Source organism: Talaromyces stipitatus, genomic scaffold (assembly GCF_000003125.1).
Source record: "Talaromyces stipitatus ATCC 10500 scf_1105507295555 genomic scaffold, whole genome shotgun sequence".
Lineage (NCBI taxonomy): Eukaryota > Fungi > Ascomycota > Eurotiomycetes > Eurotiales > Trichocomaceae > Talaromyces > Talaromyces stipitatus.
The window spans coordinates 3391571-3418628 of record NW_002990116.1 but is presented as its reverse complement, the minus strand read 5'-3'; the positions used below and the strand labels follow the sequence as shown (position 1 = coordinate 3418628).

The window sequence follows — 27058 nt, the reverse complement described above, 5'->3', positions numbered from 1 at the left end:
TTTCTTGTAGGGAATGTCTTCCATATTCCGTGCTCAACGACGACAAAGCTGGACTACTACCACTACCGCTGGCTCCGATGCACAATCTTCTGACCTAGAAACCCAGCACGAGGGAAATGAGACGGTCAATTCTTCGGTTTCATCTCGATATTCATTACAACCAGTCCCGCGAATTCCGTCATTGAGGTTGGGGGATGGTATATCGTTTAGGGAGTCTTTTGATGGAGATGAGACGTTTTCGATGCATACGCGTTCGTTTTCGGCGGATTTTGGGAGGAGGATGTTGGGATCGGTTGTGGAGGGGGAGGAGAGTGGTGGGCTTAGAGGCGCGAGGAGTAGTTCGCTTAGACAGGTTGTGAGGGGTGGTTATGGTGATGGTGAGGAGGGGAGAAGGACTGGGAAGGAGTCTGGCCTACGGAATGGGTTATCAATTGCGATGGATTCGCATAATGATGCTGTTAGCGTTCCGGTTGACAGTCATGGGACAGTTGATCAAGCCACGGGACCTGGAAAGGAGTCGAAGGATGGCGTTGGAGAGATCGGATCGCTACATTTTGCTGCTGATGTGGATCGAAAGGATGACTCTGGCTCGACCCAGTCAAGGGCATCTGATCCCGAACAAAATACTCCTCCGACTATCTCACCAGTATCACCACCTCTGCCGCATGAACCATCCCAGTCAGGCAGTCAGGTGTTAGGACAAAGCGATATCAGCCATGCACTTCTTACAGCGTTACCTCAACTTACTCTCGAGCCAACAGCGCAACCGAGACTCAGTCCACCGGGAACAGATGAAAAGCTTCATAGCCCGGTATCACCACCCTTACCACAAAACGGAAACCTAGTTCCTCCCCAACCAGCAAACCGACGGGACTCCATCGTCTCCCAAATCTCAGAAATTAGCCAAGATGAAATGGATCGTATTCGTGAAAAGTTCGACGAAGACGGCATTTACACTGGTGAACCATCACCCACACGATCTCAAGTTTCAGAATTGACCGATGATGATGAAGATGATGACATTGTTGACGCTATGAGAGAAAAACTAGACGAAGCTGGGTTTCATTCTGATCCTGAAAAGGACACTTTGGAACAATTTCCTCGACCTCCGACGGCTACGTCGGGAAATGAGCCTATGCGTGTTGTGAGAATGAGTCGATTCTCTATTGATAAGAAGACGGCTGCACAAAGTAGTGAGAATGATACAAGGCGATACTCTAGGTTTTCGTTTGAGAGTGAAGGGAATGCTCTTGCGGAGGAGATGCTTGTGAATGCACATGGCCGGCGGTCAGGGCAGGCTTATCAGCGGAATGCAGAGACTAAGTTTGAAGAATCTCATGTTCCTGTGACTTTGGGTGAAGACGCACCAGATGAGGCTCCGCCACTGTTCGATGATAGCGAGGCTCCATACAGCGATGACCGCAAGGGACATCAAGCCCGAGTAGAGACCTTGGGGAATGATAATCGAGTTTCGGATTCACAAAATAGACAGTCCTTGCGACCAGAGGCTGCTCAGAGTCCGCCTAGATATCAACCTATCCAATCATCACCACCACCGCATATGAATACCTTGTGGAAGACTGGCCGACTACCGGTTTTACACGCAAATCGTGATTCAGTAACATCTTCGTCTGTGTCTTCCGTGAGCAATCCGAACGTGGATCCAAATGCTCAGAGAATAGCAATTTCTCCCGAACCACCACTTATCGGATCTCACAATCAGCACCGTCCCAGTCCTGAGTTGAGAGACTCAAACAAGCCAAATCGACCACGAATCGACGATGTAACTACAAATCACACGCCAGGGTGGTCGTTATGGGCTAATCATGGACGATCCCAGCAGCGTACTTCCAATGGAATCGCAAGTAATTATTCACCTCATTCCAGCGGCAGTCCTGGAAAACGTGATGAGGAAAGTCTTCATAGCGGCGATAGCATGACGGTGCAAGCTGCTGCGTCTCGTCTGGATTTGCGCTCGGAACCATCGCCATTGATGAATAGTAGTGAGACCGCTTCGGATCATTCTAATCCTGGGAAGATTTCTAGTCAACTTCTTAATAAGGTGAAGTTTATGGGCAAGAGGACTAAAGGTGCTCCAGCGGCAGCTATTGCTCCGCCGGTGGAAACGATTGAGACGAAGGTTGTTGAGAAGAGGAAAGAGAAGAAAACCGATGGGAAGAAGGGGGCGCTGTCGAGATTTGGGGTGAGTATTTGGGCATGTGTTTTGAAGGTGCATTGACTGACTGTTTTAGGGTATCTTCAATCGCTCCGGCCCGAATCCGCGACCTGAAGAAACTGTCCAATTAGCTAAATACTCTCAAGTCAGCGAAAATACATGGACTGGCGGTGGACGTTCAAGCTATCCGCAAGCCACGGCCCATCAGCAACCCTACACTGCAGGGACAGCATCAAGTCGGCATGCCTCGATGCCAGCACAAGATAAAGCGTTACCATCACCGCCAGGTGGATATTATGCTCCCCCTTCTAAGCCTATGTACGAACCATCAGTAAACTACGCGAACCAGGCGTATCCGCCATACAACAGCACTTCTATGAATGGATACCAGCATCTACCAGCACAATACGCACCAAACACTGGGCAATACGCCCATCAATCACCTCCCTTCCAACCTCAACCCCTACAATACCTTCAACCGCAACCGGCCGCTCCGCCACAGCATCAAATCTCCATATCCAGCCGGTCTTACAACAACATCTCCCCAACCATTAACAGCAGCACCAGCGCCTCCCCCGAACTCGAACAATCACGCAGTCGAGCCCGAGATCTACGTATGCGCTCTCGCAGCCCTCGTCCAGCCCAAATACGAGCCCCACCATCCGGAAGCGAGAACCTCAACTACTCTGATCCCATCTACAATCTCGGGAAATTCCATGCTGTGACAGAAACACCACGCATAGGCGATCAATCACTCCCATTCCCAATCACGCTTCCAGATGACCTGGCAAATGGACAATTATCACCTCGGAATTCAATACAACCTGAATCGGCTATATTCTTCGATCGAAATCGAGCAGGTAATCAAAACGCTGGATTGGGATTCAATCAGTCAACTCAGATGTCAACTATCGAATTCACCCTGGAAGGCACAACTACAGCAGCGGGCAATACTGGCGGCAAGTCAAACTCAGAGATGTACGAGACCAGACCGGTTCATGCCAAAAACACAGTTCCCGTTGAACTACCCGTCCCCAATGAGAACGATGAAGAGGAAATCGTCATGTCGAGTACAGCGTATCCAGGACAGGAATGGCAGCCTCCAGGGTTTGAGCAGTGGGCACCTTATTAATCATCTCTTTTTGCACTATTATGCCCTTTGTTTTATGGTATATAATATTTGGTTTGTTATGGTCGATATAATTGTGCGGAGATACCCTTTCCATTTTTTGGTTTTCATTGGCGTTTCTTTATCCTTTGGTGTGTTTGTTTTCCTTCAATGTTTATGAATATGACTTGGATATATCTGGCATGATGTAGAGCGAATTTTCTTACGGTTTATTTGCATTGTGATTTGGAGAAGCAGCCGTGGATTGGTGTTATGAATCATGAATAACATCATCGGTATGGAAATCGGAGTTACGGGGTGACTGGGGGATGATGGATTGGTTCTGTGGAAGGCTGAAATGAGTGAATCTCTTCCGAAAAGGGCCAATTGTGAGTTGATATCCTGTTAAGAAGAGGGGCTCGATGTGACGATGCTGCTAGTCGAGCGTGTTTGGAGATTGAGAAAATTAAGGATGTAGAAGCTTCCATACCCAAGGGTTTGAGATGCTTTGAATACAAGGACCAGACAGATCCGGATATCAGACCTATCAGGCTCTATCGGAATATCAGAAGCCTACACCTACCAGCTCTATCAAGATCAATAACAACTATAACCCCCATCCACAACCTACAAACAACCAAATCAGCTCTACACTCACCATCCTAAGTCCAAAAGATGAGAACACTCACTATATTAGCCCCCGTCATGAAACTACTCGCTTCACTCGCCATCCACACAACAGCGCCTTGCAACTCAGACGGACGACCCATTCTGCGCATCGGGGTATGCTCCTTCCATTGCTCAACTAGTTCGCTTCCTTGTTTGTCCAGAAGATCAATTATGAGATCTGTGTGCATGTATCCTGGTGATAGTGTGTTGACCCGGATTGAATGGGGTGCCCATCTAGTATCATCCTATCAGTGGGTGTACCTACATTTTAGAGTAGAATAGTGGGATACATACTCGGTGGCCAGAGATTTCGCGAGCATGATGACAGCTGCTTTACTCTATTACATGTCAGTATCTTTGCCAACTTTACGGAAATGGGAAGAGAAACTTACAGCATTATACGCAGCCTGCTTCTGAGGCCTCACACAAACATCACCACACATACTCCCTACCAGGATAATACTCCCACCATTCTTCTGCTGAATCATATGCCTCCCAACTTCCCTCGCACACAAGAATGATCCATCAAGATTAACGTCCATCAATTTTCGCCACTTGGCATACGAGTAATCCTCTGCAGGAACGTTATCAACTATCCCTGCTGCCGTGACGAGGACATCGATTTTGCCAAAGTCTTTGATTATCTGGTTGATGGTGGATTGCACTTGAGATTCGGAAGTCACGTCACAGGAATATGGTTTAAGGTTTATTCCTTTTGATTGAGAGCTAGTTTTCACCTGGGAGGTTATATGTTCAATGGATGATGTTGCTGCAGGGAGACTGAGATCGATACATGCTCTATGTTCTGTTATTATCAATCCGATACTGAACCAGGCAAATATACATACCCATTTGCGCCCGATCGAGCAAAAGCAGTAAGAAACTCCTTTCCGAGACCACGAGCTGCTCTGCGCGTGCGTGCGTTTAGCAGGTACCATATTGTGTGGTGGATGCTCGATGACAAGCTCAACTCACCCGGTGACTGTGGAACTTCATTAGCTAACAGAACGAGACATATTTCAGAGAAAAGATATACGTACCAATACAAGTCTGCCCTTCAAGAGAGAACCCGGGTAGCGTCTTCGGTGGTCGTGTATATTGGCTATTCTGACAAAGAGACGACGCTAACGAGAATTGACATTTCTGTGACTGGGACAAGCTTGTCACACGAGCAATGCGGGCGATCATTCGAGGTCTACACAATGAAAGCAGTGCTGCATTACTTCCAGTCCGGGCCGAACGAGGATTCCTGAATGGGTTCAAGAATAACACCATCGTTCTTCTGCTGTCTGTATTTTCCGTATGTCTCGAGATATGATACCCTATAATAGAACACGCAACTCCACCAGGCATGGAATAGGAGTGGTTGGAATCAAATATTTAACAGAAGCTCTTCACAGAACCAAGAAACCGAGCAAGTCAAGACAAATTGTCGAGGCATGAGTCAACTATTTATACAGAAAAAAGGAACCGTGCTATCAGATCACATGGCCCAACCCAGTGGGCCATAAACGCCCTACATAATCTAGAGTAATCCCGACCTCCTCACCGATTTAGCTATCTATTTGGTGCAGCTAAACCGGAAGCTGTATACATTTCTATTGAGTGGAACCTCAACTGGTTCGAAAACATAAATAATTTGTCTTCTTTGCCCAATTCAAGAATCTAGGCCAGAGAAGTTAGGGTTATTCATTCTCGGCAAACCTTCCCTTTGGGACAGTCTCGTGCGGGGAATCTAATCCGCATCGTTCCAGGTCGTCGGGGTAAACCCAGTCATTTGACTTAGTACATACATACTCAAAGTCTGTTCAACATGATATATTCTTCAGAGTAGAGTCTATAATACACGGTGTCATACTTCTATACATAGTCTAGAATCAAGGAGCCAAGAATCAACCCTCAAAAAGACTATCATCCACCTCAACGCCCATATCCCTAGCCATAAGCTTCATCTGCTTCTCGATATCATCTTCCATCCCACCACCCCAGCCGAGTAGTTGTCTAATTTTAGAGATATAAAACACGAGATCGGACGTAAACAGGACGAAATGGAAGACGATATGACCGCCATAGTTGCGGATCCGCTCCGATAATGGTATATCTGGTGACTCGGCGAGGGCACGCGATGCCCATGTCGCTGTAATCTTGACTCTATTCACGGGACTGCCGAGGAATTGATTATTTCCCTGGACGATACGCAAATTTCGGCCTATAAAGACTAGTTCATGGGGCCATTTGGTTTCGTCGCTGAGCATTTCACGGATCGTTTTGCGGATAGCTTGTTGTCTTTCGTACAGGAGTTGTTGTCGTTCCTGCTTGGTAAGTTCTTCGATATTTTTGCGACTTGATTCGGATTTTTTACCGCCGCGGTAAGGACGCATCAGTGTTGCGGTTGCAAAGATGTCCGGGTTACTTATACCCCAATTGCCGGCGACTTCTTTTAGGGTTTTGTTGTCGAAGGTCATGAGCGCTTTCCAGAATCGGGCGTACTCATGTCGGAAGCTCGGGCTCATTTGGATGTAGAGACCGTGGTCGATGAGGACGAGTTCGGGTTTGCCGTTGGGCTGGCGCCGGACAAAGATGTTGCCTGGATGAGGGTCGCAGTGAACCCAGCCCCACAAGAACATTTGTGCAGAGAAAAGATCGACCATGGTCGTCATGACTTCTTTTAGGGACAGGCCGAGACCTCCACGTTCCTTCCAGCCTTTCCAGTGGGTACGCTCAGGCTTGATTTTTAATGATGCCACACTTCGCTTTGCAAGCTCTTCCCGACTGGGGATTTGTTTATCGGGGGGATCTAGTGGTGTACCGTGTGATCCTGGACTTCCCTCGCGCCAGCCGCCTCTCCATGGACGGGTGATTGCTTCTTTATCCCATAAACGGACACCTTCAATCCACTCCGCGGTCATGACTCGCTTCGAGCTGAATTCATGATACACCTTTGGAATGTAGACTCTGTTCCGTAGACGCGGCTCATTTGCGACAAACTCTGCCATTTGCTCGGCGTTTCTCGCCTCATTCTCAAAATCCGTTTCAAGGAACAGGCGCTCAGTAACAAACGGGACTAAGTTGTAAAATGGAATATCGAACCATCGACTATAGATCCACGACACAATTCTGTTTCCGTTAGCACAGTGCCATGGCGAGTCCGATATACAACATACTTGAAAGCCCACAAATCCCACTGAACCTGCGCCGCAATCTCCCTCTTCTGAATCTTAATCGCAACCTCACGACCATCCGCCAACCGCGCCCAATGCACCTGCGCAACACTTGCACTAGCCCTAGCCCTCCTCTCCATCACACCCTTTGTCGGATCCCCCGTAAACGAAACCCCAAAGACATCCTCCACCGACTTCCCAAAATCCTCCCTCACAACCCTCTCAACATCCTTCCAATCATTCTGCGGCGCATCATCAAACATTCTCGAAAACATTTTCTGAAACTCCGGAGGCAAGATCGCGGATTGCATGGCTATTGCCTGGCCGATTTTGAGATATAACCCTCCATTGTGGCGTAACAGATCCGACAACCGTTCCGCATTGCGCTGATGAACCGCCGCAATAGACGATGCGAATGGGGGGTCTGGTCTGAAATTTATCTTGTAATCTAAAGCAACCACAAGTCCTAACCCGAACGTGCGCGCTGTGCGTGTAAGCGAAGAGGCGTAAAAAGTTCTATCAATGACACAAATGATGCCCGTCGTGAGGGAGATGTAGAATAGTCGTCGGAGCCATTTTCGGGTTCGAGTGTATGTTTTTGCGGGCGCAGCCTTTCCGAGGGAGCTTGGGGACGGAGGGACGAGGGGCTTGAATTCGTTGGGATGGATGAATCTGCGTTGAAGGCGGCGAGGTTGGGGGAATGTTGACTGGCGGGGTGGAAGCTGAAGGTAATGGCGCCGATATAGGGAATGGGCACTACCCGAGGCTGGGAGTGGCCTCAAAGGCATGGCCGGTGTAGAGTCTTCAAATAGAAGAATTATCTAAAAGATTGATGAGTATCATGAGCTGGAACCGCTGGTGAGAACAGCCAGACGGTTAATTGAAGCAAGTTTGTAATCAAGTAAAATGATGTAGCTATGTTGGTGGACACCTGAGGATTTAGGCTGCCGAATTCCGATTTGGCGGACCGCAACTCCGAGATTGATCTATTTTCTACTCCTTTCCATCATGAGGCTATCTATCTTTTGCCTGGAACATGATGCGAACTGAGTATTCAGAATTTATATCTCATCCCAACAGCACACGGTACAAGACTGCCAGGCATTTCACGCTCAATACAAAACTTTGCGCGCCATCCAGTACAGTGGCCTGCTAACATAATCGCCGGATCAAGGGCTTTTAAATCGTGAACTGTAGCGTCGATATTTTTCACATCGTTGGATGTCGCTAGATGGTATCCGCCTACGATGGCGTGGAAGGGCATGTTGCTTCGATGATCATCGTCGTCTAGGAGTTTTCGGGCATATCGAGAGGCGTTGACTACGCCTGCATGACTGCAGCCCGTAAAGAGAACTATTCCCTTGTCTTTTGTGTGTCAGTTTTGAATATAACCGTATGTATGGTCATAGGTACTCACCTTTCAGATTACACATCAAAAACCGCTCGTCAGCAATTTTTTCATCTGAAATCCATTCGTTCTCAGACTGATCAAACCTCATTCCAAACTTGACTCCATTCTCATAAGAGGTCTCGCGGGGTATTTCGCCAGAGATGAGAAACATATCGTCAAGAATAGCATGCGTCTCATCATGTTTAGTGAGTACCGCTCCATGATCTGTAATCTCCTCAAAGCTGGGATCCGCTTCAAGCGAGACAATCTTGTCACCAAGCAAGAAGCCGCGAAAATCTGGACGACATGGGTGTACATCAACCACCACCTTTTTGCCGTCTGAACATGGTTGTTTTGCTTTATTGATCATATCAATTGCTTTCAGCATGCCGCCTAAGGACTATTAGCGTAAATCATTCGGAAAGGAGAAGAGTCGTACCGGAATGGTCTCGGTGCCAATGTGATAATACTATTAGATCGATTTTGGATATATCTGCTTTGAGTCGATTCACGTTTCGTTCCCATGTCTGCTCCTCAGGGCCAGTGTCGAACAGTACTGATCGTTTGGTGCCCCCTTTCGTTGCGGTCTGTCCATCCTATAAGCACACTCATTGGTCACATCGGGAAGTAGAGATGCGAGACGTACTATCATAATAGATAGCCCATGAGCTGAACAACATATATCTTCCATGCGCAATTCCTTGACTGCACCTCCCCGTTCGCCGGGTTGAAGAGATGGGGATGTTGATAGCGCAATGAGTCCCATAGATCCGCCAACTAGGTGGACAGTGTCCGGTGCAGGCTGAGACAGAGGATCTAGCTCATTGTCGATGATGATTTGAATTTCAAGGTCGTCAATCTCGACCAGCGCTGGAGACATTATCAACATGCAGTAAATATTGTGCGGCTTGTTGCGGGGTGTGGGGAAGAGCTGTCTCAACGTCTCAACCTCAGTATCGATGAGCCAGTCTCTTTGTTGAGGTGATTCACTATTTAAAGCATCAATGGCTCATTCTTGCTAGGTAGATGTCAACCTGTACGGTGGATCATACATGGGAAGATGATCCGGGCTGATGTCAGGAAAGTGTCAGCCGGTCCAGTTATGCCTGAGGCATCCACTGGCAAGTTACAACCCCAGAACGACCACCGCCGTGAGAATTCAATCAGGCATGTCCCTGTCCGCCCTGAAGATTCGATACAACTCAATGAGAAGAGACCTTGACCATTAAGTTGCTCGGAGGCGAGCCTCCAGTCCTCAGGGTCCCTGCTATGGAGATATCCGATATTCACCATGCACCAGTCGGAATCTATTCTCTGCTCGGATTGCGAGAGGAATGACACTGTTACACATTATTAGGGTGTGGTTTTATATTTGAAATAAAAGTCCACAGATCGTCTGTCTCATTGGGCTCGCCTGGGTGGTATCTGTCTACGGAGGATTCGGTGTCTCCGACACGGCGAGGAATTGGCTCATACTTCTATGTATACGCATGAAGTCATTGGGGTCTCTACTCCTCTCAACATCACATGCAGTCGCCTACCCCAACACTCAACTGATATTAGCGGCTCATAAAAGTTGATAAAAAAGAAGCAAGTCGTACAGCCATCGCGACCGAGTTCGTCGTTCTTTGTCGTGTTCGGAGACAAAAGATCGAAATTCCCGCTATACTGAATCGTATATGCATGCGAGCACTACTCAAGAGCCGGGATATGTTGACCGAGAGTCAAAGAACATGTTTTTATGCTGCAGTCCAATTTCCAGGATTCCTGCATAGCCGAGACGGGGTACTCTGCACATATCGGCGCTTCAAAAACCTCGTCTAAGAATATCCGAGCTCAAAGCGTCGCCTCGGTACACGGTTTACAAACCTAGAACAAGAAGGCACTAGAATATGAATCAACCATACGTCCACGCTTTGTAGGCTACTCTATACTGTATTTCCAGCCTGGATTTGACCGCTGATCTTGAAAATGGAGTTGGACGCTACAACAGCGGCAAGGGCGATCATGCTCCTCTATGGCCCCCCACTAAATGTGCCTAAATTTTGGATGCTCACCCTGAAAAAACTGTTGCTCAAAGTTCTCAGGCAGTGGTCAAAGAATTTCACTTGATAGATATATGTAGGGCTGCTAATGTTACTTCCCGCGTCTTTTCTAGATTTGGCCGCTTTGTTCCAGATTGTCTTTGCCCTGAATCTGAAATGCTGTGTCAATCTAATTGATGATGTTCTAGGTAACTAGATCTGCATACTCCAGGCTAACTAGCAAATGTGATAACTCAAGAACCCAGAAACCGGAGCTGCAGCATAGTGACCCAACAAGGTCGCTTAATTTTAGCGAGACGCCCTGAGCTTGATGGGTGTGCATAAAACTTTCTCTAGTGATGAGTATCAAATGAATAGTGTGTAGTACAGCACCCAGTTGCATCATATATTAGGGTAATTCCTTCTCTCTCTAATCGAATTCTTCATATCTCTCATCATACAACTATTAAAAGAGTGCGCCCGACTGATATTTTCCTAATTCCGAAAGAAAAGTGGCAGTATTACGTTTGCTGTGCGGTGAGAGAGTGAATGAATATAAAATAGAGAGAGAGGCCTGGCAGACTCTTCTTCGTTCTTTCTCCTCTTCCTCACTCATTATCACCTCTTATTGTCATCTCATCCATCTCAATCTTGACGACATCAAAGCTCCGCAGCACGATGGCGCTCACCACCCATCTGGTAACAGACACCCATCACCTTGCCCAGAACTTGACCCTGGACACAGGATTGACTTCTTTGTCAAAACCCAAGGATCTTGTCCTCGGTCTTGGTTCCATTGTGATGATCACCATCATTGCTCAGTGGATCATCACTACTTACAAGTTCTGGCAATACCCTTTCTTCAACAGGGCCTCCTTCTGGAACCCTTCCCAGGCAAAGGACAACTTCCTCGCCAATGCTCAGAAATTGCTTATTGATGGCTTTTCCAAGGTATGTTTGACCTCTTCCCATATCGAGTTGAAGGTTCTTCTCACAAGAGTATAGGCTCCCAAAGGTTACATCATGGATACCGACATGGCTCGCACTCTCATTCTCTCTCCTGAGTATGCAAACGAGATTCGTAGTGACCCCCGTTTGAGCTTTAGAAAGCACAATACAAAGGTAGGTAGCTTACGTGTCAATTCGTCTCGTGATCATACACTCTAACAACATGCTAGGATTTCCTCGGCCATCTTTTCACCTTCGAACTCTTCCAGGATCGCGGAAAGTTCGGCGAGAAGATCAATGACATGGTGCGCACAAAGCTAACGCAGTCACTTGGTAAGCACTCTCAGACCTGACCTACCTTGCTCTTTACTAACTCCATCGGCAGGACTTATCACCAAAGATGTCTCTAACGAGATGGCTGATGTCATTCATCACCAATGGTCTGAAGATGCTGATTGGCACTCCATCAACCTCAAGAATACCATGGTCGAGGTCGTTGCTCAAGTCTCTTCACGTGTCTTCCTTGGACCAGGGCTGTGCCGGAACAAGGAGTGGTTGCGTATTACCATCGACTACACCCTCCTAATCTTCGATGCAATTAGGACAGTCAAACGCTATCCCAAGTTCTTGCATCCTCTTGTTCAATGGGTCTTGCCTGAACCCCGCAAGGTTCGTTTCCATATGGCTGAGGCACGTCGTATCATCCAACCTGTCATCGATCAGCGCAAGGCAGAGATGGCATCCGACAAGGCTACCAAGCACAACGATGCAATTCAGTGGTTGCTTGAAATCTCTACTGGTACTGAATACGATATTGCGCTCGCTCAACTTGCTCTTTCCATGGCAGCCATCCACACCACCGGAGACATGATCACTCAAGTCATCTATGACATTTGCGAGCATCCTGAACTGATCCAACCATTGCGTGAAGAGATCATCGCTGTCATGGGCACAGACGAATTCAAGCGTACCTCTCTGTACAATCTCAAACTCATGGACAGCGTTATGAAGGAGAGCCAGCGTTTGAAACCTGCCGGAATGAGTAAGTCTTTGAACTTTGTTTTTCTCTTTCTCTTACACCTTGCTAACTTGAAGAACATAGTCTCCATGCGCCGGGTCGCTACCGAAGAGGTCATCCTTCACGATGGTCGCCGTATCCCCAAGGGCAGCATGGTCGCCATCTCTGGACACTGGAGCTGGGATGAGACCTTCTATGAGAATCCTGAACAGTTCGATGGCTATCGCTTCCTCAAATTGTCCAAGAGCCCCGCAACCGAACATATGTCTCACTTCGTTTCCACCAGCCCTCAGCATCTGGCTTTCGGTTATGGAAAGAATGCTTGTCCTGGACGCTTCTTCGCCGCGAATGAAGCCAAGATTGCTCTCGTTCACATCCTGCTCAAGTATGACTTCAAGTTGGACGAGACTACTCCACCACCCAAGGTCGTCAAAATTGGTTGGATGATGGCGTCTGATTCTCAGGCAAAGCTTCTCGTCCGTCGCCGCAAGGAGTTTTCTCTTGATTAGAAATCTTCATCATCCTCGTCATGACAATACCGACCAAAGCGATGCTTTTTTTCTTTTCTTTTTCATTACTTCTTTACACCATAAGTCATGGCACAGATAGATTTAGGGAGATGATACGGTTGATCCCTTTTGCTTTTATCTTCCATGGCCGACTCAAGGATGCGTTAGTTAATGCTTAGTGGTAGTTTAATCAATGACAGACATGATCCGATGAACTTGTTTTCTTCTTCGTATTTCGGTTGACATGTTGGAACTAAATTACCACTTCACCAAAAAGAGGATCCCCTTAATGGGGGCTTTCTGGTAATTGTTTGTATTCCAGCGCAGACGTTCCGTATCTGCTCGTATTGTATTGAAATCACGTGATCTAATTTCTGACATTCTGATAGACTTTATCGGAACTTGCTGTGCACTAGCACAAACTCAGTTAAGCTTAATACTCAAAGATATCTTTATAGTGGAAATATTGATATTGACCTTCTTCTGCGCACTCTTCTATCTACATCTTGAGGGGATTGTTGGACACTATTTATGCTTGAGAATCCCATCCACGCAATCTCAAATAGAAGATTCTCGACACAGAGCTGTAAAGTTGATTCGTAGATTCAATCTTGTGACTTCAATTCTCGAATTTTCCTTGTATCAATGTTGTAGGCTTTCCTTGATTAGGTTTAGCTTACCTAATCCTTGACAGACTTTTGTAGTCACATGACCAGGGTTTTTCCCCGAGAGGATTAAGGGCCGTTGACCGTTTATCAACAAATTTCGTGTCCATCAAACCGTAAATAACTCCTTCGATATCACGATCATGCTCGATTTTGCCCACATTTATATGAAGATGGAATTTAGTCTCATATTTTGGGCTTGTAAAAATTTCAGACCTTGAACGAACGTGTCTGCAGATTTGTTCGGACCGCTTCATCCGCTGAACAACCATGACAAACTTGGGTATTATGTGGAACGGTTGAGGTTTACGTTCAGAGACGATGGAAGACAGACCCTTGAATAGAGATACGCGAAGATTTCATCGCAAGTCGCGGAATGGATGCATGCAATGCAAGCAGCGACATGTCAAGGTGTGTTTCTGTTCGCTTATATCCGAGGATGCGTCAGCCTTTGCGCCTTGCTCGATACATCGCATATTTCTCATGAATGCTTCTGACAGAATATAGTGCGACGAAAACAAGCCATCCTGCGGCAATTGCGCACAAACAAATCGTGCATGCAGCTTTTTGCGAATGCTTCCTAGTATTCCGACATCATTAGGAAATCTCAGCAGTGGTGGTATATCTCCAGCCATATATCCAAAACAATCCGGACCACCAACTCCAGCATCAGCGCCGTCACCATCGGCACTATTTTCATCATGCACTTCATCTACAGCGACAACTCCAACCATCCCACTAATCAACATCGACACAAAACTCTTTAATCAGTACAACAGCACTCAAACACCGGAATTCACTCTCGCAGATCTCTCCATGATGCATGTTTGGGCCACTGAGACCAGTCTCACATTATCCCCTGCACCGGAAGTACAACAAGTCTGGGCAAGAACCATTACTCAAATCGCCCTACAGCACCGATTTTTACTTCATGGTATTTTGGCTACATCTGCTTTGCATGTAGCATATACCAAGACCAGTTCGACAATGGAGAATCGAGAATTGGTTGATTATGCGGCTCGCCATCAGGCTATTGCGCTGAATTTGTTTCAAAAGGCGCTTGCGAATCCGGTATCCGGGGGAGGAGGGCAGCAGCAAGAAGCGCTTTTCGTGTTATCTGTACTCATTTCAGTGATCGCTATTGCGACGCTGCGGGACGAGATTTCAGATGCGATGGAGATTGATATAATAACCACACGAGCCAGTGGCGCGGCCATTATGGATTTTAAATGGATTCGTCTTTCGAGAGGCATATTGGTGCTTAATAAGGATCATCTGGATGAATTGGCGAGATCGTCTGTTAGTCCGCTGATGCGGAGTGATGTTGTGCTAGAGAATGGACAGTGGCAGGATAAGCATTTGGCAGATGATTTGAGGAATCTGCAGAGATTGTGGTATGGCAATGAGGACTTTGCGGCGGGTGAGGACGATGAGAAAATATCCGAAGCGGATAGAAAGGTGTTTGATGACGCTTATTTTGCGTTGCTTTCAATTCGGTCCAAGGTTTCGGAATACTTGTATGCGGTACAATCAGAGTCGGACACCACAGCGGCGCGAAATCATCCCCTCGGTGCTAGTACAACGTCAAAACCGTGTCTGGACAGCCGCACCCTCGCCGAGGTTTTCATGTGGCTTATTCGCATCCCAGAAGGGTATATTGAGTTGCTGGAACGCCAGCACCCCGTTGCACTCATTATACTTGCACATTATGCGGCGTTGTTGGGTAAGGATTGTGCTACGTGGTGGTCGGATAGGAGTGCGTATATGATTATAAGGAGGGTTTGGGTTGTTTTGGATGAGAGGTTAAGGAAGTGGATTGAGAGTCCGATGGATGATGTTTGTCGTGCGAATGGATAAACGGGATAGTGGGTGGGTAGAAAGAAAGGCAAATATTTTCGGGCTCTTCATTTCGTCTATATTTGACACGAATTCGGTGGGTTGCATTGAGTCAGGAACTCTGCATATTATTCGTTTGAATCACCCAATCTGGGCCTATACTCGCCTCCGGATCGCATATCCCATCCGGCGGAACGAATCAGAATCTTACTGACAAGTGGCTCTTGACTCTCCTCCCACGGGACAGCTCTAGGATACTAGATTCGACATCTAAACATCAGCGAGTGGAGACAGAGTATAGTCTTGAAGTTTGGCATTTGAAAACAGCCGATATTAGAGGAAAAATCAGTTCATGAACAGCGTGCCTTCGAATACGAGGTATGATTGCTCGGATATGGGAGGTTCCCTTGCCAAAGGAGGCACCGCAACACATATCAAATTCAACTGCAGGTCCATAGCCATACTTCGATTTTGACCTCTGATGAGGCATGCGAGGCTTGTTGAGGGATTTTTCGGTCTGTTTTCAAGTAAATTATAAGTTCGTATATAAACTTTTTACGCAAGTGGACTGAACGGCATATGTACATAACTAGAATAGACCTTGTGATTTTTTTCGGAAGGAACAATATACCTATACAGGTTTGGTAGTATTTAGTTACTATGAATTATGAATACGCATACAGAAAATTCTCTTAAAGGGAAACCCCGAGCTGAGTAAGATGAAAAAAGGGTTGACTAGGTTTTGCTTCACATGCGATCCATCTGTTGAATTTTGTTTTTAATATACATAGTATATCAGTAAGCAATAATAGCTGGAGCTTTGAGGGAGAACTAAAAGTGAAAGGCGTTCTCATAGACGGTAGTAGGCACTCATCTATCAAGTCCGGGACTTGAGCGACCTTTTTTAAAGTCTCCTCCCCAATTCCTAGGTAGCCATGCTTATTCCTTCATAGCACATGCATATAAAACTCGGAGATAATTCAAGAATCTTTTGACTTCACTTCGCTTCCAAGTTTGCTTTGATGCTGTCGGGTTTTTCCGGAATACGTAGTGCGTTTATACTACTACGTTACAAATTCTCTAGCTTGAATCAGCTCATGAACTACGTACTGAACTTGATAAATGTGTACGCATACAGAGTACTACGTACTCATATCAGCCAAAAAAAAAAAAAAAAAGAAAGAAAGAAAGAAAATGTATTGTAGAGACTTGGTAGAAACGGAACAGACCAGGATCTGGACTTCGCTTCAAAGCCCTTGATGATCGTTACGCACTAAGTAAATTAATATTTGTATTAATGAATCAGCTGCAGGGTCATCATCGGGAAACGCTAGTTGGCTGGGTAGTTTAGGATTTAGAGGTTTCAAGTGAGGACCTGGGTAAGCCGAATTTTTTCATGACTTGTTTGTACGTATATTGATCAATATCATGACTTTTCTTTGAAAGACAATTTATCTGTTGTTCATTAACAGAATACCAGTAGCTCCAATGTCCAACATCTTTTTGAAGCTGTGAAATCAAAAAGTAGATTCAGACATGGTAGTACTTGGTCGAAAAGGGGCTAAAAATTCCGTTGTAACCCTAAGCCCCTAAAACTATCGGTACCAGTACATACTAGAATTTTCTAGTATTCAGAGTCTAGATCTAGCGCTAGATATTATTGGTTTGAAACGGATCATCATGTCTAGTTAGATGCACTGTTGGGTTCTTAGACTGCTTAGTATCCTCTATAGATGTGGTGGGATTACGTTGCTTGTTGGTGTTGAACTACATACAGAGTCAGCATACGACCATTTCAGTTTATATACCAATCAAAGAGCAGAATTTAATTTTCCTTTTGTTAGTCCCTATTACCAGTTAGGTAAGCTATGCTAAGCATACCCTAAACTCAGGGATCGAGAGTAATGTAAATGCTACATTGATCAGCAAACCCTGTCTGTTGGTTCATGAGCCTGTGTATCAATAACTATGTGATTCAAGGAGTAGTGGAACTATTGTAACCAATAAACAGGATTATGTACCTGACAGCTGCAACCTGTAAGATTTTAATCCTGGCACAGGGTATTGAATGCATACGCTGCTAAAAATGATCAGTTCTGGCATCAGAATTGAGGAATGATTGAAATCTCGCATTAGGTTGAATAAAATTGGCTGTTTCGACCATCCTATGCACGAAGGTAGAAGTGTGTTCCAGCAATCATACTTTATTCACACAACTAACCATGTATCGACTTTGATCCTTTCACTTCCTTGGTTGTCAGTTTTCACTCTTCCCGTCAGTCTTAGGTTACAGGTCTAAAGCAAGCCACAACGTGTCCTTGGGGAACGAAGGGGCTTTGACATACGTTCATATTCTATAAGATAAAAGTAGAGGCCTCCGCAGAATCAATCTATCTTGGACTAACTGCCCGCCAGTCATGCTGCTGTCTTTCATTTTGTCAATGGACCTCTTACCATCATGGTCAATGAGCCTGCCCCTTATAAAAACATTCTCGTTTCAATTGAAATAAATATTTAGCATGGATGAGTCAACTCATACAGCGCGTGGTATACCCTGATATTTCATGCATATTCTGTAGGAGCATAGCATGAGTCATAATGTTCCAGAATAGGCAGTAGGTTACGGGGACATGACTGGATAATTCAACGGTAAACAATCAATGCTATAAGTTTACTTCGGTCTAGATCTTGTACTCTTTCGGCCAGACGAATCGCCTACTCAAGATGCCGTAGATATATCTAGACTACAGCTAAGTGGAGCTCAGACTAGCGTGTAAGCTCCAACCTGGTGCATGTAACCTTAACTTTAGTCATGCACCTACGTCTTAGGTTTATGAAGGATTATCCGGCAATTCATGTTTGCCACTGTTTGGACTCCGTAAGCACATGGCACTCTGAGCTTCAATTATGGGTCCAATTCCATACGTACAAGCTTTGTTCAGGCCCATCAAATTCGGAGAATTGATTTTCTATACGAAAATACCCTAGTTAACTATATTCCTTTGCGTAGCTTTCAACTGATGACCATGGGATATTACCAGTTTTGTCATCCTTATTCTATAAAATCTCCAAATCGCCCTCTTCCTGAAGTCTTCTCTCTTTTTTCTTCAACTAACTCTTCGGATCTTCAGAGTCCACTACTTATTCACATTCCTTCCTATACAACAAAACTGACTTTGGTCTATCCATTTCTTACTGAAATCCCCTCCTTACAAAACAGCCACCATGGTTCCATTCTCCAGCCTTATTGTCGCCTCCGCGATGGTGACAGCAGCTCTCGCTGCTCCCACCGAGAACCTTACCAAGCGCAGCAACTCCAAAAAGGGCGCTGCATACAACGACGCCAGCCTCGTCGGACTTGTCACTGACGCCTCCTGGGCTTACAACTGGGGTAGCTATGGAGGCAACCTCCCTTCCGGTGTTGAATTCGTACCTATGCTCTGGGGATCCAACACCAATGGATGGGATAATAACGTCCAAGCCGCCCTCACCAGTGGCAGCAAGCACATTCTCGGTTTCAATGAACCCGATCTCAACAGCCAATCAAACATTGACCCTTCTACCGCTGCTGCTCTATACAAGCAATACATCACCCCTTACCAGGACCAGGCTGAATTGGTTACCCCTGCCGTGACCAACGGTGGTGCACCCATGGGTCTCACTTGGATGGAGCAATACCTTGAAGCTTGCAATGGCGAATGTGGTCAAACCGCCATGGCCATTCACTGGTATGCGGATGCCGCCTATACCGATCTTGAGAGCTACATCACCCAAGCCTACAATCTTGCGGCCAGTTACGGTATCTACAAGATCTGGATCACCGAGTTTCAGTTGACTGGTGTCTCGGATAATGATCAGGCAGATTTCATTAACAATATTATCCCCTGGCTGGATTCTACCGATTATGTTGAGCGTTATTCCTACTTCTTTGTTGCCGATGGTTATTTGATTAGCGGTAGCTCTTTGAGTACTATCGGCTCCGCTTACAACTCTGCTGAGTAAACTTTGGATCTTTCGGCAGAATTTGGAGTCGAGCTTATAGATCCTCATCCCAATAGATGCATGCTTATTTACTTCACTTCTGTACATAGCTCTTACCATTTGAAGAAGGTTTGAATCAAGCCATTCGCTTACATATCGAGTGCGATGCTGTAGGCGATGCAGTACTGTAACAGTTTTCTCAAGTTTTGTGATATAGACTTAGTCCACAGTACATATAGAGTCAATAGACCCTGCTATTCCCGTATCTTTAACTCTTGTATACGTACCTCATCATCAAACCTTTCAGACAATTACCATGATCTTCTAGAACCGTTCCAAAAGGTAATAATCGACCAAAATGAACTTCTGATTGGTCAATCTTGAGAACTATTCGCTCGACCGACTCTTGGCTTGTTTTCGATGCGGTCTAGCGGCCGGGCACGGCCCGCTATGTTCCTTAAATGGATAGCAATGCCCTAACTGGCTAATTATTGTATGCATATAAGTTACATTCTTCAAGCGTGTCTCCAGCATATATTCACCAACGAAGCAAAGAATCAGGTGAAGACAGAAGAGTTATGTACCTGAAATGGGATCATCGATTGGCTACCTATGTATCTAACATCTAGTGTACATGGCTGAGCATATTTAGCCCACAGCCAAAGTACACAAGACATTGAACATCTTTACCCCGAAGATGATCATGGCTCCCCAGAAAACACCCTACAAAGATCCGTTAGTCAAAGGTTAAAAGCAAACAATAGTAAGGAGAAATATAACCTCTTACGATCCGGTATCACTTTGCCATTCTGAAGTCACGGGTTCGTCCGCTGACAATCCATCTTTACCAGGCTCTTCGTTTGAAATAGTCGTATCAGGGTTGAGCTGCTGATTTTTTGCCTTATATTCATCTTCCTGTTTGATCAACTCCCTGCGATGATTGACGTTCTGAGGGAATTTCAACACATCGATATCTAGCAAGGATGGTACGGTCTTGTTGTCAAGCTCCGCATATTTGAATCGTTCAATGAATTTTTGCCTTTTGCTTTCTATTCTTTTGTCGTATCTGTAGATGACATTATAGATATTTTCTTCCCACCTTTTTATGGCGGGTTGGTTGTTTTCGTTGACAGCCTTGAAGTATTTCTTGGTCATCTTCCGCCATCTTTTGAAATAGGTGGATCGCTTGCAATATATTTGGATAAAGGCCTCGTTCTTGAGCTCGTCATACGCTCTGGTTACCTCCGGCGGGATGACTGTCTCAGGACTTGAGGAATTTCGTTCTTCCATAGTTTTACCTCCCTTGTAGATAGTATAGAGTTTGATGCAAGAAGTGTAGAATTTTCTTTTCTCGCGTGCGATACTTGCGTGATGAGAGACTAAAAGAATCATAGAAACGATTAAGAAACTGCAGAACAATTAAAGTAGTATGGCTTCGATTCCTTGATATATATTGCTTCATTTTTGGTACAGTCATTGTGTTCCAAGGCATGACTTAGGTACTGATGGCTATACCAGGATGGTATGCAATGGTTAAATATCACTAGTCACGGGGAGTCACAAGAATTCGGAAGACTCTTCTTCAATGTGGATGACAATAGGGTTTTCACTGACTATCTATATTCTACAGCCACCTCGTATTCCTCGGAAGAATCACGTTACACTCGACCATATCCAATATGACCTGTGAACTCTTGCTGTATGGTCTAGTTGAATTTTTGTGAAACATGGACAACAAGATCTAGGCTTAATTTCAATGTCTGTCCTCACTCTTCTGGTATAGGTGCACGTGGATGGGTCTCGGATCTTTTTTGATTCAGATAAATAGAATTTCTGTCCAATCATTGAACAATATCTAAGCTACAAGACTGTCAGGCAAGCATTTGATAAGGATACCCAGGGACATCTCAGGGTTTTCTTAGCCATATTCATGATGCATTGAAAACTACTGTGCAGAATACCTTTAGATCCAGATTAGCTCATAGAAAGTGCGCCTAATCAAGACGCACTCTTCCCCCTGAGACTGCCATATATACAAGAATAGTCTACGTGTGAAGAACTTGAACGGCGTTACACTACTATGTTGTCAGTTCTTTGCGATATTCCTTGGGAAGAATGTTCCGAATTTATCAATTATTATAAAACATATATAAAATCCTGATGAGACGAGACTACTAGATAGATTTCGAATGGCTTATTTCCCAGTCATCATGAAGAGATTCCGAGAGTGGCCAATGGCATCTGATAATCCGAAGTTGGGACGATCACCGACTTTTCAAGATATGAGTAAAATCTCAGTCATTGAGTTACTCATCCTTTGGAGCCAAACTTGGTGGAAATGTCAAATTATTCTTTATTAATTCAGGTTAATATGTTTGCTCTATTCCACGGGAAGTCATACCGCAGGCCTAAAGGCACCCATTTTCGTCACTTGTAACAAAGACACTAACAACTTCGCCCCTTAAGATGAGATTATCTATTACTCACAATAACTGAGAAGCTTTTACCATTGTAATAGCCAGTGACTGTAGTATGAAACAGTCATTATTGTGATTCAATAACTCACGCACCATCCAGTCAGCCGCTGGTATATCAAAGGCTTCGATCCCCTCCTGCCTTCATGATACCAGTTCTTGGAATATTACAACCAACAGGTTCTCTTCTTCATCCATAAAAAAAGAACCAGTCTCATTAGTCACTCCCCGGAAGTTGTACTGGTACCAGCTAGGATCACATTCAACGTCGAAGTTAACGGTAACAGTTGTATTGCTGGGGTATCAGAATGGCTCAAAAGGCTGGTGGAAATAAAGAGCCTCAAGTGGAAAATACCCTTGATGGTTATAAGTTTGGTATTGAGCTCGAATATCGCTTGACACCAAGAGGGAATAAACAAAAGCCTATATCTGGACCGGAAGTTTGTGATGAACTTGCAAAACTCTGGAATGAGACCCACGGAAAAGTCAAGGGCGTTAATCCCATGGAATCTCGCTATTTACTTCCGAAAACCGAAGAAAAAGGGTCCAGGGACTATAAAAGGTGGAACATAGTGAACGAGGCCTCAATGAAACCTGGGGAGAACGATAGTAGTAAGTATTCAGTTGCCACTTTCGCATGAAGAGACCAGAAATATGCAAAAGTCCCATTTTAATTGCTGTTTGCTGGCCTCTTATTGTTAGTACCGCTAGAAATTGTATCGCCGGCCTTCGAATACAGTAAATATGGCGACTGGAAAGACGAGATCGAGAGAGTGCTAGATCACATTCTCAACGAAACAGTACCAGAGATGGACAATAGTACTGGTTTCCATATCCACGTTGCTCCTGATGATCGTCCTTGGACCCCGCTTGAACTTAAACGCATTGCTGCTGCGATTGTTCACTTTGATAGACCACTCAGAGATCTCTTCCCTCGTCATGAATTTACGGAAGAGTGGAATAAATCCAACGTTTCCGACAATGGATACCTCGGAGATCCGCCGGGTAGGAAGACCGCTCTTAAAATCATCTCCGATGCTAAAACTAAATATGAATTAATTAATGCCATGAACTTTGACTGGGAAGAGAAAAAACGAAGAAACTACGCTTGGAACTTTACAAACAACTCGGAGGTCAAATCTCAACCCCGCTCTGCCAGAAACACGATGGAATTTCGATTACCAAAGTCCACGACGGAGGTTGAAGTCATCGAGAAGTGGATCACATTCACAGTGACTTTCCTTCATGCTTCACTTTTCCACAGTGAAGTCTATATTGACTTTAAGCCAACGCTTGGAGGACTTAACGGATTTCTGGTTCATAACTGTCCTCCTAGTACCGAGGAGTTCTGCTGGAAGAAACATTTGGCTGAGAACTGGACGAAGTAGAGAAAGGCAAAGGGTGTCTCCAAGTTAAAAGTAAGTAACAGATGCCTCTTATCGGTATCATTTTAGGGCTACAAGTGTTTCGGACCGTCCCTAAACACTCATTACTTGCTCTTCAACCTTTGTTTCCTTCCTTCCATTCAGGATACGCTTCCGCCATATAACCCTTTTCTATTCTTGATTTTTCCTTTCTTTAACTCTCTTTCATGTATTCATACTTACTGTCTAATGGCTTCATTGCTTTTTTTCAACTCCGGCTAGTCTCAACTTGCTTCTTACACGGTCTTTTAAGTCGAGCCCTCTTGATATTTTAAACTCATATAACCTCAACTTGATCTGCGAAAACTTATGAAACTGACTTAATCTCATTATTCTGCATAGCCTGCTTGTTGACGCGTGGTCCAAGGTCTTGATTAGGTACTATTTTAGGTATTACACCAACGACTGTTGAAGCTTAGGGTAGAAAGTCCGGGATTTGAGCAGGAGATAAAACCCAGGATCTCTAAGTTGCCTTATGGAAGATTGCATCCAGGGTGCATGTCGCTTGTTGGAGCATAATACATAACTTATTTTCTCCCTCCTCTGAAATCACTATTTACATGTCACACTGGGATTACAGAAAGTAATTTTGCTCAAGATCAGCAATCAACCCAATTTGAGTCGGCGTCCAACCAAGCGTCTTTTGTGTCTTTTCACTCGAAGTAGGGTTATGGTGGCCGAGTAAATGACCAAAGAAGCCCAGTGCTTGATTTACATCGGCTTGTGGCTTGCCTTCAACCGGAACATTCAGTTTCTTGCCAATCGTCGTCATGAAATCCTTCGTTAATACATTCTCAGCAACACCATTGTAAGTAACTCCTCCAGGGGCGGGCTTCTTCTCAATCGCTAGGCGCAATAAGGCTGCAGCGTCTAGTCGATGAACAGCAGGCCACTGATTGGAACCATCGTCAACATAATAGCTACCACCAGCTTTCTTCGAAAGATCCCCGATCATAACCATGAACCCCTGATCCTCTTTACCGTGTACAGTTGGCGCGAGGCGAACGACGGCGCCCAACACACCAATCTCCTTAGACAGTTTGAAAAGCAGATCGGACGAAAGGTTTCGTGCAGCAAGTGTACCGTCTCTTAAAGGCTCGGTGTCTTCGGTCGACAGTGCTCCCGGCGGATATGCCATCGTGCCACTCACAATGATGAATGGTTTTCCGACGAGCTCCTCGCCCATGGCTTGAATGGCTTGTCGGTCGACAACAAGGCTCTGTTCGAATTTCGAAAAGTCGTGGATGAATCCAAGATGGATAACGGCATCAGCGGCCCTTGCGCCACTCCGAAGACTCTCAACGTCTTCTAGATCTCCATGGTGGGATTCTGCACCGAGTTTACGGAGAATTTCTGCGTTCTTCTCACTGCGTGATAATCCGAGGACTGAATGGCCATGCTGAATGAGTTCTTGAGTGAGGGCACGGCCGATGAAGCCAGCTGCTCCGGTGACGAAAACACGCATATTGTCTTGTGAAAGTTTTATTTGATGATTGAGGTTGACCGAGTTGTCCCTAATTGATTACAGATTTGTTCCGAATCGTCCTATGAGGCTTATTTGTTCTTTCGATAATTACTGAAGAAATTCCGGCCGAAGGATGCTTCTAGCGACGCCTTTTATAGTCGAGAGATCTCACATGATTTCAAGCTCGTACTGACATGTATACAAGCGTTAGTTCCATATGTATGTATAAAATTCCGATTATTGACAGATTAGGTGATCCAGTATGGAGGCTGTGAGCTGTACGGACTTTAATGTGGGATGTTGCAGAATCCCCGTTCAAAGTCCGCCCGGTGAATCATCGCCGTTTCCGACCCTCCGTCATAGTATTTGTATAAAATACTCGGTTTTAACACGGCAAATTGCTATATTTCATGTTGCTTTTATCATGTACTATGATCAATTATTTATCTATGAGGTATGATAAATTTCATCATTTCTTCAGATATATTTTGCGGCATCATGTAACAATTTATGATCTTAAAGGGCAGTATTATCTATCACTGGATTCGATTTCTAGACGTGTTATTGGGATGTGTGTGTGTCATTATTTAACGGCTGTAGGCCGTGATTAATCACTGTCTACCCATTCCCTAGTGGGACAAAGGCTACCAGGGGGTTAAACCCTAGGTGTCAAGGACTAGTTACAAGAAGTGACTCTTTGGCGCTTTTACATAACTGCCGTGTTCAGATGAATGGCCTCTGCATGTAGAGGCTGGATATTGCTGCCAGCTGCAGTGGTCCGTCTACTCCCCATGACCGAATCTAACCTGTTCAACACTGATAGATCTTAAGATGGAAGAAAAGAAGGTAAAGAAAAGAAAAAAGGAACATAATAAAGTTAGTTGTGGCTACTTAGCTTAGGTGCTAAGAAGAGCGCGTCGAGGACAGATATTCTCGAACAATCGAGACTCTGAGAACCAGGTAGCTAGTTGCATGGCGCCTTTCGGAGTGCCTAGAAGGAAGGGGATGATTTCAGATGGGGGTCCAGGAGATCCAGCAGGGGGGGAGGCAATCTTTCTCTTTGCAATCCGGCAGAAGAAGAAATTTATTGGTGTCTCCCTCGTGCCACATCAGCAAAGGAGGTGTGCATCTTGACGATTGAACCGCTTGTGGTAGTCGGCGAAGTCACCATGCTTGGAGCGCGCAGCTAGGATTCGCCCTAATATAAGGTGCGGAAGTTTGAGCTCTTCTGGGCGAGCTGGGAACGTGGTAATCTCGAGATCTTGATAGGCCTGCGGTGGGACTTTCTTCCAGTGAGTCTGGGCTCGGGCAGATGCCGATGATTTGGTATGCCGCTTGTGTGTGTGTGTGTACGTTTCTATTTAACGGCCGTAGTTCGTGACTCGCACGCTTCCTACCAATTCCCTATTGAGACAAAAACCGCCAGGGGTAATAACTGGGCATCAATAACTAAAAAGCTTTATCATACGTGAATAGGCTCTTAGGCGCATTTCACGTAGCTGCCGTGGTCCAGAAGTCGGTGTACTGAAATTCTTCCCAAACAAAAATATATATCCCAGGTCCCTAACCCTGGGGTATTGCAGTTCCTTGAAGTAGCCACTCCCTCAAGTATATAGGATTTTGATGGTATGGAGAAAAAACGACCCATAAACCCGAAGGAAAAAGGGAAAAATACCTCCACAAGTACAGGTAGTCGGAGGAGCGATAGTGGTATCTCTCCTAGTGTGCTCCGGAGAGCTATGAGGTCAGGGCCTCGCTAATGGAGAGCCGTGTCGTTGTTGCTCGTGAAGAGCGGAGCTCATGAGCCCGTGGGCTACCGAGGGAGGACATGTAGACTGTGCAGTTGGATGTAGAGAGAGCGATAGAAAGGCGTCAGCATCTGTTCGTAGTAGGTGAGCTCTCTCGTATCTGACAGAGAACGTTTGAAACTTCCGATCGCCGCAGTATTCCTGTAGATCCCCAGGTGATATTAGGCTCACAAGAGACCTGTAATCGCCGCTCTGCTCTTGGCCATCGCCACTTGAGTGATGTTACCAACTGCACCACGAGAAGTTGGCAGAGTCGGAATTCACAGCCCACGTTATTGGAAGGAGACTATCAAGTAATTCAGGGTTTGGTTGATCACATGATCTTGAGATTCTGTTGGAGCTCGGTTACGCTAGGATGGATACGGAATATAGGCAAATAATAAGAACTTAGAGCCGAGAATT

General features: G+C 45.4%; 10 protein-coding genes across 11 annotated transcripts, besides 1 other annotated feature; 5 read left to right on the top strand and 5 right to left on the bottom strand.

The window, feature by feature from the left end:
* Positions 1-13: 13 nt before the first annotated feature.
* TSTA_123500 (uncharacterized protein) lies at positions 14-3308 on the top strand (the record flags this gene model as incomplete). The annotated part of the gene is made up of 2 exons (XM_002482565.1): positions 14-2203; positions 2253-3308. 2 exons carry the CDS (start codon positions 14-16, stop codon positions 3306-3308), a joined length of 3246 nt encoding a protein of 1081 aa, XP_002482610.1.
* Positions 3309-3826: 518 nt separating this feature from the next.
* On the bottom strand, positions 3827-5316 carry TSTA_123490 (short-chain dehydrogenase, putative). The gene is made up of 6 exons (XM_002482564.1): positions 4994-5316; positions 4929-4935; positions 4802-4861; positions 4346-4751; positions 3974-4291; positions 3827-3911 (listed from the first exon to the last, which is right to left on the bottom strand). Exons 1-5 carry the CDS (start codon positions 5304-5306, stop codon positions 4202-4204), a joined length of 876 nt encoding a protein of 291 aa, XP_002482609.1. The 5' UTR covers positions 5307-5316; the 3' UTR covers positions 3827-3911; positions 3974-4201.
* Positions 5317-5762: 446 nt separating this feature from the next.
* TSTA_123480 (ABC1 domain protein) lies at positions 5763-7993 on the bottom strand. Its single transcript, XM_002482563.1, has 2 exons — positions 7118-7993; positions 5763-7070 (listed from the first exon to the last, which is right to left on the bottom strand). The coding sequence occupies exons 1-2, from the start codon at positions 7900-7902 to the stop codon at positions 5846-5848; spliced, it is 2010 nt and encodes a 669-aa protein (XP_002482608.1). The 5' UTR covers positions 7903-7993; the 3' UTR covers positions 5763-5845.
* Positions 7994-8152: 159 nt separating this feature from the next.
* On the bottom strand, positions 8153-9452 carry TSTA_123470 (metallo-beta-lactamase superfamily protein). The gene is made up of 4 exons (XM_002482562.1): positions 9151-9452; positions 8944-9091; positions 8532-8897; positions 8153-8479 (listed from the first exon to the last, which is right to left on the bottom strand). Exons 1-4 carry the CDS (start codon positions 9391-9393, stop codon positions 8169-8171), a joined length of 1068 nt encoding a protein of 355 aa, XP_002482607.1. The 5' UTR covers positions 9394-9452; the 3' UTR covers positions 8153-8168.
* A 1566-nt stretch (positions 9453-11018) lies between these two features.
* Positions 11019-13003, top strand: TSTA_123460 (cytochrome P450 monooxygenase, putative; the record flags this gene model as incomplete). 2 transcript variants are annotated; one of them, XM_002482560.1, is made up of 5 exons in its annotated part: positions 11019-11479; positions 11534-11650; positions 11707-11809; positions 11862-12518; positions 12579-13003. In XM_002482560.1, the coding sequence occupies exons 1-5, from the start codon at positions 11207-11209 to the stop codon at positions 13001-13003; spliced, it is 1575 nt and encodes a 524-aa protein (XP_002482605.1). In that variant the 5' UTR covers positions 11019-11206. The 2 variants fall into 2 exon arrangements, with proteins under 2 accessions (XP_002482605.1, XP_002482606.1); XM_002482561.1 differs by having other exon boundaries at positions 11019-11650.
* An 800-nt stretch (positions 13004-13803) lies between these two features.
* On the top strand, positions 13804-16138 carry TSTA_123450 (uncharacterized protein). Its single transcript, XM_002482559.1, has 2 exons — positions 13804-14079; positions 14176-16138. Exons 1-2 carry the CDS (start codon positions 13990-13992, stop codon positions 15523-15525), a joined length of 1440 nt encoding a protein of 479 aa, XP_002482604.1. The 5' UTR covers positions 13804-13989; the 3' UTR covers positions 15526-16138.
* Positions 16139-16665: 527 nt separating this feature from the next.
* Positions 16666-16699: a microsatellite.
* Positions 16700-18729: 2030 nt separating this feature from the next.
* TSTA_123440 (uncharacterized protein) lies at positions 18730-19620 on the top strand (the record flags this gene model as incomplete). Its single annotated transcript, XM_002482558.1, has 2 exons — positions 18730-19502; positions 19596-19620. 2 exons carry the CDS (start codon positions 18730-18732, stop codon positions 19618-19620), a joined length of 798 nt encoding a protein of 265 aa, XP_002482603.1.
* A 648-nt stretch (positions 19621-20268) lies between these two features.
* On the bottom strand, positions 20269-20775 carry TSTA_123430 (uncharacterized protein; the record flags this gene model as incomplete). The annotated part of the gene is made up of 2 exons (XM_002482557.1): positions 20269-20551; positions 20585-20775. 2 exons carry the CDS (start codon positions 20773-20775, stop codon positions 20269-20271), a joined length of 474 nt encoding a protein of 157 aa, XP_002482602.1.
* Positions 20776-22267: 1492 nt separating this feature from the next.
* Positions 22268-23347, top strand: TSTA_123420 (uncharacterized protein; the record flags this gene model as incomplete). The annotated part of the gene is made up of 2 exons (XM_002482556.1): positions 22268-22571; positions 22662-23347. The coding sequence occupies 2 exons, from the start codon at positions 22268-22270 to the stop codon at positions 23345-23347; spliced, it is 990 nt and encodes a 329-aa protein (XP_002482601.1).
* Positions 23348-23776: 429 nt separating this feature from the next.
* TSTA_123410 (NAD dependent epimerase/dehydratase, putative) lies at positions 23777-24848 on the bottom strand (the record flags this gene model as incomplete). Its single annotated transcript, XM_002482555.1, has 2 exons — positions 23777-23855; positions 23962-24848. 2 exons carry the CDS (start codon positions 24846-24848, stop codon positions 23777-23779), a joined length of 966 nt encoding a protein of 321 aa, XP_002482600.1.
* Positions 24849-27058: the final 2210 nt, after the last annotated feature.

Bases quoted from the DNA above. Each gene is read 5' to 3' on its own strand.
- TSTA_123490 (XM_002482564.1), bottom strand. From the start codon at position 5,306: ATGCCTGGTGGAGTTGCGTGTTCTATTATAGGGTATCATATCTCGAGA. The intron at 4,752-4,801 runs GTATGTATATTT...AACAGAACATAG, and splicing joins GCTCGATCGGGCGCAAATGG to AGCATGTATCGATCTCAGTC. The intron at 4,292-4,345 runs GTAAGTTTCTCT...GACATGTAATAG, and splicing joins AGCAGGCTGCGTATAATGCT to AGTAAAGCAGCTGTCATCAT.
- TSTA_123450 (XM_002482559.1), top strand. From the start codon at position 13,990: ATGGAAGACAGACCCTTGAATAGAGATACGCGAAGATTTCATCGCAAG. The intron at 14,080-14,175 runs GTGTGTTTCTGT...GACAGAATATAG, and splicing joins GCAAGCAGCGACATGTCAAG to TGCGACGAAAACAAGCCATC.
- TSTA_123480 (XM_002482563.1), bottom strand. From the start codon at position 7,902: ATGCCTTTGAGGCCACTCCCAGCCTCGGGTAGTGCCCATTCCCTATAT. The intron at 7,071-7,117 runs GTATGTTGTATA...TAACGGAAACAG, and splicing joins TGGGATTTGTGGGCTTTCAA to AATTGTGTCGTGGATCTATA.
- TSTA_123470 (XM_002482562.1), bottom strand. From the start codon at position 9,393: ATGTTGATAATGTCTCCAGCGCTGGTCGAGATTGACGACCTTGAAATT. The intron at 8,898-8,943 runs GTACGACTCTTC...AATAGTCCTTAG, and splicing joins TTGGCACCGAGACCATTCCG to GCGGCATGCTGAAAGCAATT. The intron at 8,480-8,531 runs GTGAGTACCTAT...GACACACAAAAG, and splicing joins TTTGATGTGTAATCTGAAAG to ACAAGGGAATAGTTCTCTTT.